Genomic DNA, 20695 nt, shown 5'->3' on the forward strand with positions numbered 1-20695 from the left:
GGGAGCCGTTTGAGATTCAGCCGGGTTAAATGACACGGCAATAGAGCAAAGTTCATTAGTGAGTGAGTGCGTCGCTGCTGCCACACACCTGGCCTCGCGTGCCACTAACCTCCTGTCCCCTGTCTCTCTGTCTCCTTTCAGCTTCTCAGACGTCCAACATGGCAGAGGAGAATATCTATGAGAGAATAGACGAGGAGAACTTGTACGAAAAGCCTTTTGACGAGCCGGACCCCTCTGTCCAGGAGGAACCCAAGTATGAGAACCAAAGCGCGTTTGCTGACGGAGCCCCAGTGGTGGAGGCGATTTACAGCGAGATCGATGTTCAGGCCAAGAAAGGAAGAAGTTTGTCTCCGGATTACATCAACACTGAGGAAGCAGAGGAAATCCAGACTGAAGCTCAGAACGGGGAAGCACTGTATGAGGTTCCACCAGGGGAGGATGGTGAAAAAGAAGAAGAAGAAGAAGAGACTTCCAGACACTCTTCTCCATCTGAGCGCTTTGGAGATCCCTGTGATGAAGAGCAGCTAGAGGAAGACACATATGAAGACAACGCAGAGGATGGGATGATGATGGCTTTCTCCCTGCCAAGGGGTAGAGCCGCAGAACCAGCGGAAGAAATGGTGGACTACAGTCTCAAACCAGTGCAAGACAACAGTGTTGAAGAAGAGGAGAAACCTGTAGATCCTAATCAGCCTGAAATCGCACTCTTCGTCAAGGTACGTGGCAGACTATATCACATCAGACCCAACCTTTAGTGGCACGGTGATAACACTGTCACCTTGCTTCCCTGTGCCTTGGGGGCCGGGTTTGATTCCCGCCTCAGCGTCTGTGTCCATGGAGTTTGTCCATGTTCTCCCTGTGTTTGGTGGGGTTCCTCCGTGTAGTCCTGTTTCTTCCCACAGTTCGGAGACATCCAGATTAGGCTAATTGGTGTTCCCACATTGGAAGGTTTTACCACGGTCCTAAAAATGAGTGTAAATAATACAACGGTCACCATTGGCCTCCTAGTTGGACTAAAAAGGTTCCTTGATGTATGGATGGAGACCCAGACCTTAATGTTGTGTAACTTGTAATTTCTCCTCATCGTTTTAGTTTATCAGATACCCGACAGTCCTCATAGAAGGATCTGATAACAATATACACACGATCTAGTTAGGGGCAAAGTGATATCCATATTTGAGGACAATGTGGTCTCATGAAGCTGAATTAGTATACTACACTACACTATACTACTGTGCAATTTGTACCAATATATAAGTTGCATACCTTTTCAGATAAACAGTAGGTTCCTCATAAATAGTTTTTGATTCCAGTTATCCATAAGAAATTATTATGAATAAGAGGCACCCTGTTCTTGAGTTCATGTGCTTGCAAAACTTTGGAAAAACAAAACACACTTATTCAAACTTATTATTGAAGTTACTTATTTAACGTATGTATTAATCTGTTAACATACTAGTATGATTTGAGCATTTCAAAATGTCAAACCTTGTCCATTGTTAAGAAGTAGGGGCTGTTGTCACCAATAAGGAGTTTCAGCCTTACCTTCCTGACTGAAGGTCATGTAGGTGTGGCTGCATGCAAGTGATAATCATCACTTGGACTTGAACCATTAAGATTAAGTCTAAAGAAATCGCAAATGATTGGACTGCACTTCATAATTTTTATCAGCATTTTTTTAGTCTCAAATAGTTCAATGAAAAGACATGATCTCCATACAAGAAAAACGGAAAAATCTGTCATGGAATTAAGGTTCGAAAAATTCTCTTGACTTAGATGCTTTGAGCGATAGTTAATCAGTATTTGGCGTAACTTGTAGATAAGACACTTTCTGAGTACAATGGAAATAGCGAGAAGAATCTCAGTCATTAAGTCAGCTTTCTCAATCATTAACTTCTGCCTCCCTGAAGTCACTTTATTCACAACAGTGGGTAATTTATTTTTCTTCCAACTGACTCAATTTGCTGGTCCAGTGTAACAAGGTGTGTTTAACCCAGATAATGGAATTGTACCAAATATTGAGCAAAATCACAAATTTGGTTCTGTATAAGAATTCTGGTTATAGTTTTATCAAGATTTAGCAATGCTGTTTAATCATTCACCAGTAACTGTATAGTCATGGAAACAAGACTGACCCTGTCTGTGCAAATGACCCCATGTGTTCTCTTTACTTTTTGATAGTAGCAGAACTATAATCTCAGTACATGAAGGGCTCACTTTGCTGAATGAGCAACAGTGATTGACAAGAGTGGAGTGTATTACTAAAAGGTCCCCAATTATGTTATGCTAAATAATTTGTACCTTTTCTAATTTCCATAGAACCTAATTGTTTCTGCAGTAAGTAGAACATGGTAAAATAATTTTAGAGACAACCTAAAGTATGTTGTATATTTTTAATATATAATCTAAAAATAGTGTTTTCAGCAGACTGAAAATATCTAATGTAACAAAATGTATGTTACATGACAAGTGTATTATGTTATTTTATAACACATATCTTATATGTGTGTTATTATAAATAATGTATTTATCATTCATAATAATAACAATAATAAATAAATCAATAAAAGCAAGTTGTATTGAGTATTGGGTATTTTTAGATGAAACTCAAATTGAAAACATTCAAAGCATGTTACAAACTGTTACAATGTTACAAATAAAGTGTTACAAACTCCATATTACAAACTCATTTAAGTAAAATAGACTGAATAACAACATTTAAAAAGTACATAAGGGCAGAATCCTATAAATTGTATGAAACTGAGCAATAATATATCTATAACTAATATTTTGCAAATGTTTTATATATACTATAACTAAAAATTATATCTTACAAATAAAAATTATATTTGTACATATATACAGCATATACTGTATGCAGCATGTATATATACAGCATATACTGTATATATATACTGTATATATATATATATATATATATATATATATATATATATATATATTTTATTATTTATTTATTTATTTATTTTTTATCGAGTAAAACAATGTTGAAGGCATTGTATATAATATATATACAGCATATACTGTATATATATATATACTGTGTGTGTTATATTAACAAACATTTGCATATAAACCAGTATTCAGGGTTGCAGGGTGGGGGGGTGGCAGTCCAATAATATATATATATATATATATATATATATATATATATATATATATATATACATATTTTACATAGTAAAACAATGCTGAAGGCTTAAAAAATATAAGGCACACGGGGCCAAAATCGTAATCCTATAACTATAACATAGAATCCTATAACTATGAGTAATAATATAATTATAACTAATTTTTTGCAAATGTTGTTTACAGAGTAAAACAATGCTTAAAGCATCAAAAATATGTAATGATCTCCTTTGAGCAGTTGATATTGAGATGTGATCGCTACTTAAGCTCTGTAAAGCTTTAATGATGACTCTAATCTGAGGTGCTGTTAAGTGGTGATTTTTGAGGCTGGTCACTCTAAATGAACTTCTCCTCTGCAGCAGAGGTAAGTTTTGGTCTTGCCTTCCTGGGATGGTCTTTATGTAATTCAGTTTCATCATTTGCAAATGCACTTTACAATGCTGTTCTTGTAAGAACTATACCAGAACAGCTGACCTTCATGTCTTGAAATAAGATGTAAGGATGTACAAAATTAATTATAAAACAAAAAAACAACAACACTGAATCAGAAGGTGTGTCCAAACTTTTAACTGGTGCGTGTGTGTGTGTGTGTAAGATTGTGTGAATCTGAGTGACTTTGACACGGGGCCAAATTGTAATGGCTACACAAATGAACCAATAACAGCACAGGCCATAGCAGGGCTTTGTGGAATGTCCCTGATATACAATGGTTAGTATATAAAGGAAAGGGAGTCCAAGGAAGAACAACTGGTAACATAGAGACAGGGTGATGCCCCCCTAGGTTCAATGATAAATGTGGGGAGAGAAGGCTAGCCTGTCTGGTCTGATCCCACAAAAGAGCTACTGTACTACAAAACATGGAAAAGGTAACCAGTTGCCAATGACAATAAATGCAACATTGGTTCACTGTAGTGTTCAGGCAGGCTACTGACTGATATTCAAATTCAAAATTCAAATTCAAATTTTATTTGTCACATGCACAATCATTCAGAATACAATATGCAGTGAAATGATTTTGTCCGACCACAGAGTCGTGACGGCAGCCACCTAACCTATGCATGATATATGTTTGTTATCAGCTTTCTCATTTGTTGATAACTGTGGCCAGGTGCTAACAACAACTTTACTGAGTGGTGGGCTTATATGAAACATATGTCAGCTGACAAAGATAAGCAGATGATAGTACTATGGAAGTCTCCTGTTAGGTCTCTAAGAGACAGTCAGACTTTTTTTTTGGCTGCCAGTTAGTTGGGTGTGTCAGGTTTTGTTTAGTTTTTTTGTAAATAAAAGGTGGCAGACCTACCTGCCGTACAACAAAAATGGTGAGGAACATGGTCAAAAGTTCAAGGTTCAAGAGTTCAAAGGAGCTCAAGAGTTAAAATTCCCCAGGTTTTGAACCAATTTAGTAGTGATGGAGAAAAATATTGTTTCAGTTATATGTTGTGATTTTTTTGTGTGGCAATTCAAGTTTTGCAGCACTGACTCAAAAAATTAAAAAACATATTTTTAATTTTTACATGCTGGTATTTGAGGAGGTAGCATGTTGCTGTTCCTCTATAATCCTGCAGGTGATGCCCTCATCCGCAAGTTGCAGGATTTAAAGGATATGCTGCTAATGCCAGATTCCACAGTACCACACCTTCACAGGTCATATACCAGTCATATGCCAGAGCCCATGGGTCAGGGCTGTTTTGGTGGCAAAAGGAGAACCTATATGGTATTAGGCTTGTTGTAATGTTATGTCTTATATGAACCAGTATAATATAATCACATAGAATATTTTCATTTTGTAGTGAATGTATGAAATGTCCAAAGTCAATGAATCAGTCCGGAAGCATGATAATAGAAAATGGTTGTCCTGTAAAGCTTAATTTCCTAAGAAAGTGTTTTGATTTTTGGCCACATACTGGAAGTGGGGAAAGGTGAGATTTCATCAAGTGGATTGGTATGCCTTACATTGTATTTACATTAACATTTAGCTGACGCTCTTATCCAGAGCGACTTACATTTTTATCTCATTACACATCTGAGCAGTTGAGGGTTAAGGGCCTTGCTCAAGGGTCCAACAGTGGCAACCTGGTGGTTGTGGGGTTTGAACCTAGGATCTTCCGAACCGTAGTCCAATGCCTTAACCACTGAGCTACCCCTGGCCCCATTGTATATTGTGTCAAAGGCATATAAGGCTTCGAACAAGTACGACTTACGAACGTTTTCTCTCTCTCTCTCTCTCTCTCTCTCTCTCTCTATATATATATATATGGGTCATTGACGGATAAGACTTTAAAAAAAAAGCCTTAAAAAAGTCATTTGGGGCGACCGTAATATATTTCAGAATTCACATTTTTATGTATCATTAAGACTAGTTGAACTCATATCAGTAAGTAGACAAACTGATAAAGAAAGATAAACTTTAGTGCCCTTTCATTTTATGAAAACCATTATTTCACAAGTTTATTCTATAATATCTAGAAGAGTCTCCTTCATTATCCAATTAAAATAAATGTTTATCCCTATAAAAGGAATGGAAAATGGCTGAATTTAGAAAAAAAAGATAAAATATACAAATAATTATACTTAAACAATTAACTCTATGTATATAATTGATGTATAGAATATGAAAACTACAAATATAGGACATATATCTATCATTTAAAACACTCAGCAGTGGTCGCCCCACATGATACTCGGTCGCCCCATATGATGTTTTCAAGTTTACTCAAGTATAACAGGCTAACGGTTAGCCTCAGAAACCAAACTAGCTTCTTCTAGTGACAAAGCACTATCAAATTTATCATCAAAATATAGATTTGTGGAAAAAAATTATAATTCACAGTTTTGGGGTGGTCGCCCCACATGATGACCAAAAGTGACTACGACATCACAGCCGTTAAAAACAGCTTTTTCTTACTATATGAGAGAGACTGATTTACTATACAGTTGTTTCCAGGGGGTCTTCACTTGTGTCTGGCTGATGCAGTATCCCATCCTTGAGATGTTTTTTAAAATAAAGGTCCCAAAATTGTGGTTTGTTGATGGTCGCCCCGGATGAAATGGATAGAATCAACATAATTCGGACAACATTCGTTTGTATATCATGATAAAAATATATGTGGAAATGCTTTATAGTTTTGTCAATGGATGTAAAACATGTATAAAATTATGCCAACTAGGAAAAGGGATATATTTAAGTTGATTTAAAGTGTTTTTAAACCAGTTGTCCTAACTAAAGTCAAGGCCGGACGGTCGCCCCATATGGTGTTTGGCACTTCGGATAGCAGAAAAATTATGAAAAACTTAAAAATTTGGAGAAGTTAGAGTGGTTTAGTAGGTAAAGAAGGTATAACAAGTAGATGAGAAATTTTTATGTATTTTTTAGTTTTTTCTGCAAAATAAAATTAACCCGGACAGAAAAAGGGGGCGTCACGTCATTGACCCATATCTCTCTCTCTCTCTCTCTCTCTCTCTCTCTCTCTCTCTCTCTATATATATATATATATATATATATATATATATATATATATATATATATTACCGTTCAAAAGTCTGGAGTCACTTGCAAATTTCTTTGTTTTTGTTTAGTGATTTATTTTCTACATTCTACAACAATACTGGGGTTTTCAAAACTATAAATTAATACATATGGAGTTAGGTAATTATGTAACAAAAACAACAGTTAGTTGTTATTTTAAGACACAGAGGTCAGCCTTTCTGTAATAGTTCTTGCAAGAACAGTTTTGTCAAGTGCATTTGCAAAATCCGTCAAGCACCATAATCTAGACGAGAAGTTCATTTAGAGTTATCAGCCTGAAAATTGACCAATTAACAACACCTCAGATCGGAGGCGTTATGAAGTCTTTACAGAGCATAAGTAGCAGACACATCTCCATTAACTGTTTAAAGGAGATTAATGCATTTTTTGGACGCCTTCAGCATTCCTTTACAATGTAGAAAGAAAGAAAAATCAGGAACGATCATGGAGTTAGAAAGTGACTATATATATATATATATATATATATATATATATATATATAGAGAGAGAGAGAGAGAGAGAGAGAGAAAGTATAAGTTCTGGTGAACTTATGTCTAGCTGCTTTGTTTGTTCGAGCTGTATAGCTACGTTTAACCTTGCTGTCTTTCTTAGACATTCATTCAGAAATGCACATGGCCCTGCTTTGCTATCTAAAATCTACATTTTTGCTGACTACTACTACTGATATGACCAAGGATTCAGTCATGCAGGCGTATCTCATTAAAAAAAAAAGTTTAAAGGTTATTCAGTGGTGAAACTTTCTCAAGTTCACCAAGGGTGAGTGATTTGGCTCATTTGTGAATGATTTGCGGTAAAGGTTACATTTTGAATACATTTCGTATTTTTTCAGCTTATGAAATGTATTTTCATTTTAAGTTGTCTCTTATTTAGATATTGGTGGTAATTCATGTTGTTCTGTCACTTATTTAAATTACAAAATAAGTACAAAAGGATTAAAAGGAAGGTATTGTAGAGAATTTTATTATATCTCATTATTATTACCTTTATATTTTAATTCATTATTAGCTACCATTTTCCTTTCAAGACAGGAATTTCTTATTTCTTTTGACTTATGTCATGGCCTGATCTAACCAGGTCTTATATTGTAATATGTAATAACCTAGATAAGTGATAAGATAGTGGATGTACATTTATATATCATAATGTAATAGTTTTTGACAGTATGCTGTACATATACGCAGGTGTTTCTTATATTTGTATTTACATTTATGTCATTTTGGGAGACATCCTTATCCAGAGTGACGTACATTTTTATCTCATTATACATCTAAGCAGTTGAGGGAAGGGCCTTGCTCAAAGGCCGAACCGGAGTAACTTGGTGGAGGTGGGGTAGCTCCATCACCTGGGACGTTTCTGATGCTCTAACCACTAAGCTACCTCATGTAATTTACAGCCAGTATGTTTTTTTTTCGCAAATAGAGCTGCGCGATTAATCGTTACTATCGATTAATTCGAATGTATGGTTTATGTCGATGTTGAAAAAAGAAAATAGATTTTACAGTTTCACTTTGGTATGGCTTATGGTATGCCTCTGTGACTTACACATGGAAAATACGAGATACAACATGGCAGCACGCTCTGATGAAACCAAGGAGCTTGTTTCCAACAGAGGCACGGTCGTATGAATATTTGTTCTAATTCGCAACTTTTCGCAATTCGCAACACATTGAACAAGCCAAAGCCTGGTGTAAAATTTGTCTAAAGTTTGTGGCAACTAAAGAAAGCAGCACGACTAATTTACTCGAGCACCTCAAACAGAGACATACTGATGAATCGGCGTCGTGTTTGGCGCTGCAAGCTAAACAAGGCAAGCGGCAGCGCACAGTTAAAATATACACAGTTAAAAAACATGTAAAATGCTGCCATGCACCAGTTTGATTTTATTCAGCATGCAAGTTGCATGTGGTTTACAAAATTGTTTGAGTGATTAAAAAAATAAAATAAAAATATATATTATAATATTTATATTCTTTTTTTCTTTTTTTTACAACTATTTATTTTATAAAAAGTAATTAAGGTCTTTAGCTTGTACTTTACCAATTCCTTATTTGCTAGAATAACCAGAACATAAAGACATAAAGAAAGTTTACACTTTATTAACCCCAAAAGAGTTTTGTATGTTGTACTGATTACTGTTGTCCTAAAATAACAGGAAAACCTGTTTGTGTAAGCGAGTTTGCACTTTTTTTCAGTTAAATTGTTTTGCTTAAATAATAATAAATAAAAAAACTATACCTTCAGTTTTTTGTTTATTAATTCATTTTATATATAATCGTTTTAAAAACGAAAATCGAATTTGATCTAAAAAAAATTGGAGATTAAATTATCGCAAAACAAATTTTCCCATTTGCATTCCGTGATGGTGTGTTTTAGGGACGAAGGCACAAAAGCAGATGTAGTATTCAAAATTCTTACCCATTTTGCTTTCAAAATTCATGTCACTTATTTCTGCCTGAATCTCTCCACATGATTACTTTTATGACACCTTGTTGCTATTCATAAGCTTTTATTTCAGAGAGTAGTTATAGAGTACAGGTGCATATAAAACAAGACAACAGCACCGATTATGGTTTATATATGGTTTATAATTTTTTTCACTTCATGTGGGTGACACTTTATGTGGTTATGGGCACGGATGTTCACATGGTTATCTGACTTCATACCTGCAAGTAACATGAGTTGTACACTAGGAGGCAGCAATGCATTAGCACATTAACTCATTGTTTGTTCAACCATACTGTATGCTGTTAGGATTGATGTTCAGATGAGCTAAACAGTAGGACGTATGATAACTGGCCTTTTTTTAGCTAAGACATTGGAAAAGCATTTATAACCTAGTATATATGTACAGTTACAACTATGTAACTCTTTTGCTTAAATATTAAACTGGCATATCTTATGGAGAACAAAAAATAACATGCGACTATAACATTTCAATATGCAACCCCAAAAACAAAAATATAATATACACAGAAGTAAATAGCCATTAAAGCAAATAAACACACTAACTAAAAACTGAAAAAAATTAAATATGAAATAAAAAATATGTTAAGAAGTAAAAGGGGTTTAGGGGTTTAGGCAGGGGGAAGACACAGCAAAGAGTTAAAGTACAAAAGGAAATTTCAGTCATCTACTGGTAAATATTCCAAGATTACCTCTAATAGAGTAGCTTTTATTTTTCAAATAAAAAAAAAAAGGACCTGGTGTCTTTAAGTCTCTGAGATATACTTGGTGGTCTGGGGGATTTCCGGAAAATCAATGGATGGCGCCTGGCTATCAATGTTGCGAAGGACAAAATATCTGATTGCTTTGTGGTTTACTGGGATAAATCCAAAAGCACTCCAAAAATACTACACCAGGGCAAACATCATTATTAATGTTAAGAATGGCAGACATACTTTTGAAATAATCACACCAGAACCTATGTATCGATTGACAGAAGAAGAACATTTGTCTTAAATTACAAGCTAAATCATAACATCTGTCACAGCTGTCACTAATCTAGGGTACAATTTGGCTAGCTTAGCTTTTGAAAAATGAACTTAAAATGAACTTTAAATTGTATATGAGTAAGCTGAGCACATGCTGAACTCTCTATTGTCCTTTCTCACTACATTTGACCCTTTTCTACATGTATTTTGCTTCAATTCTGTGTGGAGGGAGAACAGGGAGAGGGAGAAATTGATTATAAATTTTAACTATTCAAGACTTTTTTTGGTGCTTTGAAAGTAACAGTTTCTCCCAAAGCTTCTTTTGGAAACTTAGAACAGTGGTTAACAGTACAGTGTTTCACCTGGAAATATCAAAGTACTGTATATGAGAAGATGGTAAATCAAACTCATTGAAATCTAGGTATTCACAAAAATGCTATCTTTAAGTTAAGTTTAAGTTAAGTTAGTTTATGTTAAGTTTTCGATATCTTTATACAGATATCGAAAACTTAACATCTTTATTCTGCCAGTGTGTAAAAGTAGGACTCATAGACAGTGCTGTAAAAAGTATTCAGCCTGTCCTGATGTTTTTTGTTGTTGTTGCATATTTGTCACACTTGCCAGTTATAGTAAATGTTCGAATGCAATTGTTGCTGCTAAGGGTGGCACAACCCGTTTGAGGCCTAAGGGGCACTCTTTTTTTACATAAGTCCAGGCAGGTTTGAATGGCTTTTTTTCCTTAATAAATGAAATGTTAATTTAAGAATTGCTATTTGTATTTTTTTGTGTAACATATACTTATAAACGTGCGTTTAAATGGTCGGATCACAAAACCGGGATGAGCCTTTGTAGTAGCAATAACAGTCCAGGTTATTTAACAGAAGAATGGAATTGAATAATAACTGTAAGTCTTGTTAGTAAAACAGTCACTGTAAACAGGAATAGAAACTTGACTGGAGGTGATGCTGGTTGAGGATCGTCAGGGGAGATAACATTTTCTAGTAACAGTTAGGAGAGCAACATCAGTAACCTGATATACTGTTTGTCCACAGTGTGTTGTCATTAAGAACAGTGTACTTAGCAGAAACTAGAAATTACATTATTCATTCCATTATTCTGGGATTCAGATAAGTATTTCTAGAATATGAACATATTTTTAACAAATCCAAATTGACTTGTAGACGTTTTTATGATTCCCTGAAATACTAGTCCGACTAGTTGTTGCTAAAGCCAATTGCTGAATCATCAAATATTTAAACAGGAATCTTGTTCCCTTTGGCTTCCAAGGCTGATCAGATATAACCTATCATTGCACGCCAGTGTGCTCAGTGTGTCCAGTTGTATTAATTATTGATAAAGCCAATTCCTTTACTCTTGGGCTTTCTTTTGGCTATGGCTTGAATGGCGTGTATTAGACGGTTCTGTACATTGTACAAAAACCTGCTTTACTAGCAGTCCGGAATTCCAAAAATATTAATACTAGAGAAATGTTTATTCACTAGTAACCTTTTAAACTATTTAATCTGTACAGTTCTTTTATACTGGAATCTGTCTTCCACTAAACAGATGTCTGATGCTTCCACAATGTAATACATGTAATTATTTAAATTGTGCTAAAAAGCATCCTGCTGATCTCTCAGGATCTGCTCCAGAGGTGCTGTTTTCTCCCAGCTGCTGTTGGACCCAGGTGCATGACATGGGAATCAGGGCCAGAGCTCCTCCCCTGACTGAGCTGCACACCTTTTAGCATCGCTCTTTTCTCTTCATTCCTGTTTGTGTAAGAGAGACGCTGATTAAACCTGGTGAAGTTTCCTGTAGGACAGCAGTAACACTGCTAGGACTGCTTGGACAAACTGCGAAGATGTAAGGGACATGGCATAGGATTGCTGTGTTTTGGACCGAGCTCAGATTAAGATACACCACGTGCACAATGACTGATCTAACCTCAAAAGGAGGGGGCCGAGAGCCTGAGCTTGAATTGTTTGTCAAGGTAAGAGGAAGAATAGACGTGGAAAAAATTAAGAATGATTGGTAGAAAAACAGTTTGCATCCTGGTTACGATGCTCGCTCATTGATGTAATGCAATAGTTGCTCTAGAGTTACAGCAGTTCACCTCAATGCATGAAGAGCCCATTTTGATGTTTAAAATCTGTAATGTATGTTTGTGTGTGTGTGTGTGTGTGTGTGTGTGTGTTAAAGACTCTCTCTCTCTCTTTTTCTCTCTCTCTCTCTCTATATATATATATATATATATATATATATATATATATATATATATATATATATATATAGACATATGCACTTTAGTATATATCCATGCTGATGATTAAATCAGGTTAGGGCTTGTGATGTACGAGCCTTAAAGCTCCTCAGAGAGAGGATCAGCTGGAGAAGCAAACAATTAATGAGGTGCTGATGCAGAGGAAACAGTCTTTTACTTGCTTACACAGTGGCCTTTGCAAGACACTCGCGCACACACACGTACACACTCGTGAAGTACAGTTGTTTCCTGCACAATGTTCCCACACAAGTGTTAAAAAGAAAATGTAACATGTCTGGCTTTGTAAATTGTAACATGTCCTCACTTTATTAAAGCTGAACATATATACTCAGCAAAAAAAGAAACGTCCTCTGACTTTCAACTGTTTTTACTTTCAGTAAACTTAATGTGTAAATATTTGTATGAACACTCAAAGAGTCAACACCATAAGACATAAACTAAAAATGTTTCACAATGAATGAAGGGAGGCTCAAAATCAAAAGTACCAGTCAGTATCTGTTGTGGCCAATAGCTGTTTGAAGTACTGCAGTGCATCTCCTCCTCATGGACTGCCTATTGCGGACAGTCTGAGCACTGATGGAGGGATTGTGTGTTCCTGGTGTGACTCGGGCAGTTGTTGTGGCCATCCTGTACCTGTCACGCAGGTGTGATATTCAGGTGTACCGATCCTGTGCAGGTGTTGTTACACGTGGTCTTCCACTGCGAGGATGATCAGCTGTCCTTCCTGTCTCCCTGTAGCGCCGTCCTAGGCGTCTCACAGTGCGGACATGGCAATTTATCGCCCTAGCCACATCAGCAGTCCTCATGCCTCCCTGCAGCATGTCTAATGCACGTTCACGCAGATGAGCAGGGACCCTGGGCAATTTTTTTTTGGGTGTTTTTCACAGGCAGTAGACAAGTCTCTTTAGTGTCCTGCGTTTTTAGAACTGTGACCTTAAATGCCTACTTTCTGTAAGCTGTTAAGGTCTTAACGACCATTCCACAGGTGCATGTTAATTAATTGATTATGGTTAATTGAACATGCATGGAAAACATTGTCTAAACCCTTTACAATGAAGATCTGTAAAGTTATTTGGATTTTTACAACATTATTGTTGAAATACACAGTCCTGAAAAAGGGACGTTTCTTTTTTTGCTGAGTATATATATATCCCCCTTGATAATGCTGTTGTTGCTGCATATCACAGCAAATTACTATTTACTTTCCGTTTTTTATGTAAGAGACTAAAGGTGTCCATTTTCAGCATGAGAGAATGATTTTTGGTATATAGTTTTTAGTTGAACAACTGGATTTTCTCCTTTGCTTGTTTTGTGCAACAGTGGGGGGTTTGTGTATGATAAAAGGTTCCTTTATTTGATGAAAAATAATACTGTAGGTGGCATGGTGACATTGTGGCCTCACACCTCTGGGGTCATGGGTTTGATTCCCGCCCGGGGGTATCTGTAGAGTTTGCATGTTCTCCCGTGCTAGTTTTCCTCCGACAGTCCAAAGACATGCAGACTAAGTTATTGGTGTTACTAAATTGCCCTCAGTGAGTAAGTGTGTGAGTGATTGTGCCCTGTGATTGATTGGCACCCCGTCCAGTGTGTATCCAGGATAGAGTATGAATGAATGAGAGTGAGTAATATTACAGGGTATTGTCAGCAAACATTTACATGCATGAGAACTATTACACAATTGAAATAAATAATCTATGCATTAATCATTTCACATAATTCTTCTATGACTGTCACTAGTAGAGCAGGCGATTGAAGTCTTCCTGGCTTTTTTTTTCTATAACCTATATGTTTTTGTAACCTATATGTATTAACATTACTCTGCTAGTTTTAGAATTTTATTTGCTTTTTATAGGAAATGACTTTTTTTCATGTTGTCTATCATACAATAATATCATGGCTGTCATAGAATCATACAAATATAATTTTTACATTTAGTATATCCTTAAAATAACATGCATTCAAAATACAGTAGCCTGTCCTGTATTCCCAACAAACCAATCTGTGTTGTCGGAACATTCGGTATGGTTTGGACACTAACCTCTTGCAGTGCATTCTGGGATTTAGTTAGTTTTTTGCTCCATATTATGGGTTCTTGCGTGCTAAAAGAACCGTACTTGGGACAATTTCTACAAAAGGAAGTTTCTAAATGAAAATTTTATCTTTTTATATCTGCATAAGTTCCCCATAGTTCTTGGATTGTTCTAGTAACTTATTATTTTGGTTATTTTTGAAATTTTAAATAATTTAAACTGCACGTCCTTGGAATAAATGTAGTTTACTTGCCTTTAAAATTTCATGCTAAAGAGGTATAAATGACGAGCGAGTGAGAGTGAGCGAGAATAGGCTAAATATCAGATATGTGATTAATCCAGCAGAGGGTGCTGTTGTACTTTATTGCTTTGCCTTCAGTTTTTCCCCACACTGGATTAAAAGCAGCGAGCTTCATTTTTAGCAGCTTGGGAGATCTTAAAGTGTGTTGTATTAACCTCTGCTGCTCTTTAATAGTCATGGCCTATTCTTGGTTTCAGTAATATTTATTTAATAAAAATGACTTGTCTGTGATTCAGTAAAGTCTGCGGTCACTAAGTAAAGGAGTTGAAGGCTGTGTCATATGAGAGAGATTTATTTCTCATTGTTCTGTGGTCTGCAGGCTGGAAGTGATGGGGAGAGCATCGGGAACTGCCCGTTTTCTCAACGCCTCTTCATGATCCTGTGGCTCAAAGGGGTTGTCTTCAACGTCACCACTGTGGACCTGAAGAGGTGAAAAACCAGCTGATACAACATTACCAATTCATTGGGATAGAATAGAGTTTTTGTCATAAATGGCGGTTTTGTGAATGATTTCACACACACACTTTGGATTTTTAGTTTCTGGTGATTGCAAAACATTTTCTTGTGATATTTTGATGTTTAGGAAACCAGCTGACCTGCATAATCTGGCTCCAGGCACACACCCTCCTTTTCTCACGTACAACGGTGAGGTCAAGACAGACATCAACAAAATTGAGGAGTTTTTAGAAGAAGTGTTAGCACCACCAAAGTAAGTCATTAGATTTTTAGTCGACTTATATGGTTATCTAAAATGTAGAGGTTACAGGGACTTTTGAAGGGGGTTTTCTAGGGCTTAAACACTCTTACACACACCTTAAATATATTGCACAGGAAAATCTCCTTAAAAACTGGTCTCCTGTGAAAACCTGGTCATTCAGGACATTCAGGTCATCAGCTGACTTCAATTTACTGTCGCGTAACGTTGCTGAGACTAGACCTGACCAGCTGAAGCAACTCCAGATCATAACACTGCCTCAAGAGACGTGTACAGTGGCCACTATTCATGATGGTTTCATCACTTTATTACTTCATCTCTTCTTACCCTGATGCACCCGTCTGGAACAGGGTCAATCTAAACTCATCCGACCACATGATCTTTTTCCTGTCCACCACACAAAACTGTTTAGTTACAATCCTCTGACTTTCCTTGCGTTGTATGTGTGTGTGTGTGTGTGTATGTGTGTGTGTGTGTGGAAATTCTCACTCACTGAGCCTGGAGCCTATCCCAGGAGACTTAGAGGCGGGGCACACCCTGCACAGGGTGTACACTCAATTACACACTACGGGCAATTTGTGAAGACAAGTTAGCGTAATCTGCATGTCTTTGGACTGTGGGAGGAAACCGGAGTACCCAGAGGAAACCTACCAAAAAAACATGCAAACTCCATGCACACAGATGAGACGAGAATCAAACCCAGACTCTGGAGGTGCAACTACACCACTGTATCCCCTGATTCACTTGAAAGAGGCCCCGAAAATTTTATAACTCTCGCTAGGACGAAGCAATCTGAACAAAACAACGTACATGGGCTTCTCAGTATAAGGAGCTTTAAACACGCCATTGTGTTCGTTCAAGTGCCATCAAGCATGAAATTGCTGCTATTCTCTACAATATCTGTAGAGAAATGTAATGAAATGTGTCCGTCAGAAAACGGAAATCATTTTCAGCATTACATGTAATGTAATAGAGTACACATACATCAAGGTATGTAGCATATTTATTTGGTTCAGATTGCTTTATCATAGCGAGTTATTACAGAACATTCGGGGCCACATTCAAGTAAATCATATTTACATGATTTGTATATATGTATATACTTTAGTGTTAATTGTCAAACACAAATCCTTCTGTCTGTTATATTGAGCTTTGGGTTTCTGTTTTGAAATCTGTCAGAGATATTATTAAATGACATAGAGTCGGTATTTGCCTAAAGGAAGTGGAAAATGGCGTATTTCTGTTCTCTCCATCCTCAGATACCCCAAGCTGGCAGCCAAGCACAGGGAGTCCAACACAGCAGGGATTGACATATTTGCAAAGTTCTCAGCTTACATTAAAAACCCAAGGCCAGAAGCCAATGGAGGTAGGCATGTCAAATCAGATCACTTGATTTTCTGAATGGAAGTAGTATTTTATAGACGCTAGTATTCCAAATGTGCAGTGACATGTAAAAAACATAGGAAGATTGACCTTAATGGCTTCACTAGACATATTAATATTGAATAGTTACGCTTCAGAAGTGTGTAATTTAACCGATTCAAGTGTTTAATATGAATTGGGGCAGGGCTGGAGAAGAACTTGACAAAGGCTCTAAAGAAGCTGGACGACTACCTGAACAGCGCTCTGCCCGACGAGATAGACGCAAACAGCATGGAAGAAGAGAAAAGCTCTAACCGCAAGTTCCTGGATAGCGACGACCTCACCCTGGCAGACTGCAACCTACTGCCAAAACTCCACATAGTCAAGGTGAGCTGCTCACAGCCCTGCACGTCAATTACAAAAGTGTCACTTCAACAGGTTTAAGAATCGAACAATTTTAATTTTTTAGGTTGTTGCCAAGAAGTATCGTAACTACGACATCCCCACCGATCTGACAGGACTGTGGCGCTACCTGAACAGCGCTTACGCCCGAGAGGAGTTTATCAACACATGTCCTGCAGAAAAAGAGGTCGAACTGGCCTATCTAGATGTAGCCAAGAGGCTGGTCAAGTAAAGCTTGTGGCATCACTATCAGAGCAATTACACTTACAGTAGGTGCTGTCAGAAATAGACGGCAATGTCCTTTTTTTTTTTTTTTATAGAATTTAGTTTTGTATCATTGAAAACAGATCTTGCAGTGAAACCACTATGGTTAGCCAGAATTCTGTTCTGCAACACAAAATAAAGAAATATGATGACTCAGTGCAGGCCAGGGAAATCCCGTTCCCCTGTAGTGATTGTGTCTGAACTATCTGTCAGGGCTAGATGAATAGTTTTCCATGGAGTTTTTTTTTATCTATTTGCTGCATTTCTATCATTTACAGTAGATCAGTATATTCTTATTATTTAAAGAAGATATTATCTGTTAGTGACAAGCATATACATTATGTATCACAGCTAAAAAATTTTTTAAAGGGATCGACTAATTGGTAGATTCTAGTTTCTAATTTGATGATGATTTTTTGAGAACATAAAAATATTTGATAGGAATACTCAAGTTGTGTCATACATAAATGATTGTTAGGGGGGAAAAGAACAAGCGAGCACTGGGACAAGGTGAAAATAGAAGCACAGGTTTAATACACAATGTAAAAATCATATTTTTGAAATGTTATTGTTTTAAATACAACTTTGAATCAGTTAAGTAAGATATGATACCTATATATATACTATATTCCATGTTGGTACATTAAAGAAAAACTCTTTCTTTTCAAATATATACTTTATTTTGATTCCTTTAAAGAAATGCTTTTTGTTGTGTTGACATTTGACTTATCGTTGTGTCAGCTGACACATGTTTCCAAAAGATTTAGTCTTGACCTCAATTATATCTGATTAATTTGTAATTTGTATTTTGAGTTGTGTGGCAACGAAGATTCATGATATCCCCTAATGTTGTTAAATCAAGTTAAGCAGTCTAGTCGGGCTTTTCTCCAGCTCTCCTCCACTCTCAGCTCTGCTGAAATAGCACACAGCTCCACAGACTTGATAGGTCCTCATGGAGCTCGCAGCTCTTGTGTGGCTTGGACAAACATTTGATATGAAAGGGGAGTGTGGCGCCAGAGAGGCCTATCCTGCGTGAACCTCTACGAATAAAATAATATTTTTACAGTTCAACTTGCGTTATTTCATTTTCCCTATGCACCATTTTTGCTAATTAATATAATTATATAGGGATTATATTAAAGGAAATGGAACTTATTCTGGAATTGAATGATGAGGCTTAATATGTGTGGTTGAAATATAAAATCTGAATGGAAAGCAGTTTGCATAGTTAAGGTGAAAAGACTTGACAATAGGTACAGTAAAGCTAAGCAGTGCCGCAGATCTGCGTTTCATTGTCTGTTAAACACAAGAAACGTCAAGTCGTCCTTTTAATCCTCAGGTTGGAGACTGATGACCTCAACCAAATTTAAACACTGACTTCCAGGCTATATATCAAAGCTCTCTTGTTCCTCTACTCTATCATTAGGGTGGAAAAAATGTCCAAACCATCTAGATTTTTCCTCAAAAGAGCCTCACTCCAAAGACCTTCGCCCATCAGATTTACAATAGGGAGCAGCACTATTTACCCGAAGCGAGCTCCGTCCAGAAATAACAGAGCAGAAAAATAAATGGAGCCAGCCATATTTTTCCATGCAAGTAAGAAAATATGTCCAGGGCTTGTGCCTCACTGCTTAACATAATTAGTTCTTAAACATTCTCCACCTTGGATCTCGCACTCACATTCAACATTCTCCAAGCAAGATAATATACATCATGGCATTAATGTCAAACATGTCCTGCACTCATCCAGGGCTGTTACTCTTATCTGTTTGCACAGATGCCAGTGATGCACAGCCTCCCCGGCTCCATGCATATGGAGAGACAATACACAGCCGCTGATTTTATCTCGTCTTCTGGTTTGCATTAATTGACACATACATGTACAGTTTGTGCCGTTCCATCAATGGGAACCAAATGTCGAAAAGTTTGAAGTATGCATATTTTTATTCCAATTATTTGCGTTTTATATTTCGCCGAGAACATTTGACAGGCAAGATGACTGTAGGAAAAATGTCATTATTACTAGTATCTTCTTCAAGTTTGGTCATGGAATTCAAAGAAGTTATTTATTTGTCATTTTTATTGAATTTCAACTATTTCCACTCAGTTTCTGTTTGAATGGTTTACTTGTGAGCTGCTATTTCCAGGAAATTTATTAGAATAAATGGTGTCAAAGCACATGGTCTATCTACTAAAGCAGCGCATAAACAATTCACTGGCACTGGGTGTTAATAACGGCTTTTTGCTGCGTAATTGGATATGTTGCCTCAAACCGCGGCATGCTGCTGTTAAACATTTTGAAATGCTAATCAGGTTCCATGTGCAAGCAAGTTCTACCTATAAATGTTAAAGCAATGCACAACTCTGCATTTATTTATCCTTTTAAAATGTTTTTTATTTTACAACAGCATATATATTAACATTTACCTTTAAGTAAAATTAATGAAATTCTGGCAGATCTGTCTCTTTAAGCCAAAAGTGAAGAACTCTGCAGAAGCAAAGCAATACACCAGTTCATCTTATATAGAGAACATCCTAAAATGAAGTGTACAAATATACTGACTTAACGTATCTTTGTAAGTTTACATTCAATAAGATAGCCTCTAGTTGAGTGTTTATTACTATAGCAGAAAGAAAAAAGTAGTAATTTAACTTGGGAAATGTTGCTGATAATTTTCTAAAGTATATTTCAAATAAAGTGACTTCCAATGGAGGTATAATACAATCCAAGCATCTGTCTTTTAAATTCAAGGACTTTGCTTTTTCTTAGAAGCACTTTTCTTTATGCTGGTGATTTTAAAAATTATAAAACTATTTTTCCATTTTATCCACTCTATCTCTTTATTTGTGTGGAGTATTGTGGAATCATACTCTTGAAGATTCCCAGCATATAATATTTTATTAGAAACAAGTTGAAGAACCCAAATCCGCCTTTCATATGGCAAGACAGCGTTGGTTTCTTCTTTAGCCTGGGCCTAGTCTCTCAGAGTCTGCGGTGTGAGTGACTTGTGGTGGAACTTGATGGGGAGTTGTATGACGAGCGCACGCGTGCAGCTTAAGAATGGAGCTGACGACCTAACCAGAGGAACTGCTGGCAAAATGCACACATGCTGGACATCAATGAAGTTGAGGTGGCACAGAAAGATTCTTTATTTGTACTGAAGGCAGATCAAACAGGTAGTGTTTGGATATACTTCTCAAAGAGTCAT

At 36.6% G+C, this 20695-nt stretch overlaps 1 protein-coding gene across 1 annotated transcript; it reads left to right on the forward strand.

The window, feature by feature from the left end:
• Positions 1-75: 75 nt before the first annotated feature.
• clic5b (chloride intracellular channel 5b) lies at positions 76-18557 on the forward strand. Its single transcript, XM_053488473.1, has 6 exons — positions 76-716; positions 15063-15172; positions 15327-15452; positions 16718-16824; positions 17026-17207; positions 17290-18557. Exons 1-6 carry the CDS (start codon positions 159-161, stop codon positions 17452-17454), a joined length of 1248 nt encoding a protein of 415 aa, XP_053344448.1. The 5' UTR covers positions 76-158; the 3' UTR covers positions 17455-18557.
• Positions 18558-20695: the final 2138 nt, after the last annotated feature.

The sequence above is a fragment of the Clarias gariepinus genome, chromosome 27 (assembly GCF_024256425.1).
Source record: "Clarias gariepinus isolate MV-2021 ecotype Netherlands chromosome 27, CGAR_prim_01v2, whole genome shotgun sequence".
In the NCBI taxonomy this organism is placed as follows: Eukaryota; Metazoa; Chordata; class Actinopteri; order Siluriformes; family Clariidae; genus Clarias; species Clarias gariepinus.

Coding starts and splice junctions, on each gene's coding strand:
- clic5b (XM_053488473.1), top strand. CDS start 159: ATGGCAGAGGAGAATATCTATGAGAGAATAGACGAGGAGAACTTGTAC. Junction 717..15,062: donor AAATCGCACTCTTCGTCAAG/GTACGTGGCAGA, acceptor TGTGGTCTGCAG/GCTGGAAGTGATGGGGAGAG. Junction 16,825..17,025: donor AAGGCCAGAAGCCAATGGAG/GTAGGCATGTCA, acceptor GAATTGGGGCAG/GGCTGGAGAAGAACTTGACA.